Raw genomic sequence first — 2,074 nt, 5'->3', positions numbered from 1 at the left:
ATGTTAGACTTCTATAGAAATGTAAGATAATAAAAATGTGTTGTGGTAATACTATGGCAGTTATAGAAAACTAATATAACTGTATATCCTGAAATAAGGATTCTTAAAACTTTCTTAGGTCATTTAGTAATTTATATCTCTAAATAAATGTTTGCAGATGTCGCCGTGTATTGATAGCTCAACATTTTGATGAAGTATGGAACTCAGAAGCATGTGACAAAATGTGTGATAACTGCTGTAAAGACATTTGTGAGTTATTTTTTTAAACTTCTGTAGGCTAATATATATAGGTAGGACTATATGCGGGAAGTATTAGACCCCCAAATAGAATAGATATGAATAGAATTTCCTAGATTCAAAAGTAACAAAACAAAGTTTTGAAACAAAGGTGAATAAAAGGAAAAGTCATATGTGTATGTACACATTTTATGTTGCTATACTCAGGACATATGAAATTTTTAAGAAATGAAGGGAAATTTTAATAGAAACGCTATTATATAAGAAAAAGCTAACTCATGATCATCTGTAATACTTTATAGCACACTTATTGGGAAGAAAATTNAGAAAAAGCTAACTCATGATCATCTGTAATACTTTATAGCACACTTATTGGGAAGAAAATTTAGTGCAAGAGAGAGATTACAGTGAATCATTTTTGATCTAGATAACGGCTAGCTACTCATAAGAGCATTTTGGCATTATATTTTCACTTTTTTTCATCCTGTGTGTACATCGTGGATTTGAAGAACTGGACTAGCTATTCCTCATGCAAGGCTTCACTGAGTTCCAGTGCCTTGGTGGGTGGAGGTCACTACACTTCTAGTTTTGCAGCCAGAGAAAACTTATTTATGAATTTATTAGACTATCTTATACTGACCAAGTATCAAATATCAGGAGTCTGATATTTGAGTGCTAGTCTCTTATTAGGGAGTAACTGTCCAGGACATTCTTGTCCCTAAGTTAGAGTACCTAGAAACCCATACTAATTTTCAGAGCACATGTTATTACCGTGTAAGTAAAAAAACCCACACAGAGCTGTTTCTGGGTTACTGACTGCATGAGCACAAATCAGATATGTGTTTGAAGAAAAGACTGGCTCTCCTATAAAGTGCACCTCTTAGTAACTGTCAGAGTCATGTCTGGTAGACACTTTCTGGTTCTTGTCAGTCATGTCTGGTAGAGCACACCACAGGCCTTCTAATAACCAAGTTATTTTCTTTATATCACTGTACATTCCACAATGTCTTAGAGAGACTATAATTTGCTAATGATAGAGACAAGGAATAGCCTAGTCTTAATTCAGAACACATTAAAGAAAAAAAATCAATGTTTAGGGTGGCTCACATTGATAGTGGCTCACTGGTTTTATACCAGTTTAGCCACCTAGGATCAGCCTATCCCTTGCCCTCATTTCTAATTCCAGCTGCCTGTATGTAACCATGTCTCTTTCATCATAGCATTCGAAAGAAAGAATGTAACAGAGTTCTGCAGAGATCTAATCAAGATCCTGAAGCAGGCAGAGGAACTGAATGAAAAACTCACTCCATTGAAACTGATTGATTCTTGGATGGGAAAGGGTGCAGCAAAATTGAGAGTGCCAGGTGTTGTTCCTCCCATACTTCCTCGTGAAGACCTGGAGAAAATGATTGCACACTTTCTTCTGCAGCAGTATCTGAAGTATATACAAACCCATTTCTTGTCCTTTCATATTGTCTTTATGATTATTTTTTAATTGCAACAGAATGGTTTTGCAGTTATTCTATGTGAACTTTTAAATAATATAGAAAATAATTTATTTAATAAACTCAGCTGGTAACACCCAGGTCATGGGTTTGGACCCCCATATTGGCCAGCCACACACACACACAAAATAATAATAAACTCAAATTTTAATTGATCAATGTAAGTAAAAAAAGCACAAAACTAAATACTTTCTATAAAGATTATATTTGCATTCTCACAGTCTAAGTTTTATTTCATATCAATGTGTTTCTTAAAATTATTGCACTTACAGTTTTTATAAATTTCAGTTTGTTTTCTTCTGATTGTTGACCTTTCTCTTCTGCAGAGAAGA

General features: G+C 34.2%; 1 protein-coding gene across 1 annotated transcript in view; it reads left to right on the top strand.

The window, feature by feature from the left end:
• The window catches only part of RECQL (RecQ helicase-like), a 27,189-nt gene that overhangs the window by 22,710 nt on the left and 2,405 nt on the right, over window positions 1-2,074 (top strand). The window contains 2 exon segments of the mRNA XM_008581473.1: window positions 158-249; window positions 1,458-1,753. Coding sequence (XP_008579695.1) covers window positions 158-249; window positions 1,458-1,753 — 388 coding nt within the window.

The sequence above is a fragment of the Galeopterus variegatus genome, unplaced genomic scaffold (assembly GCF_000696425.1).
Source record: "Galeopterus variegatus unplaced genomic scaffold, G_variegatus-3.0.2 Scaffold2362, whole genome shotgun sequence".
Classification (NCBI taxonomy): domain Eukaryota; kingdom Metazoa; phylum Chordata; class Mammalia; order Dermoptera; family Cynocephalidae; genus Galeopterus; species Galeopterus variegatus.
The sequence above is the reverse complement of the archived record's forward strand: the minus strand, read 5'-3'. Positions and strand labels throughout refer to the sequence as shown.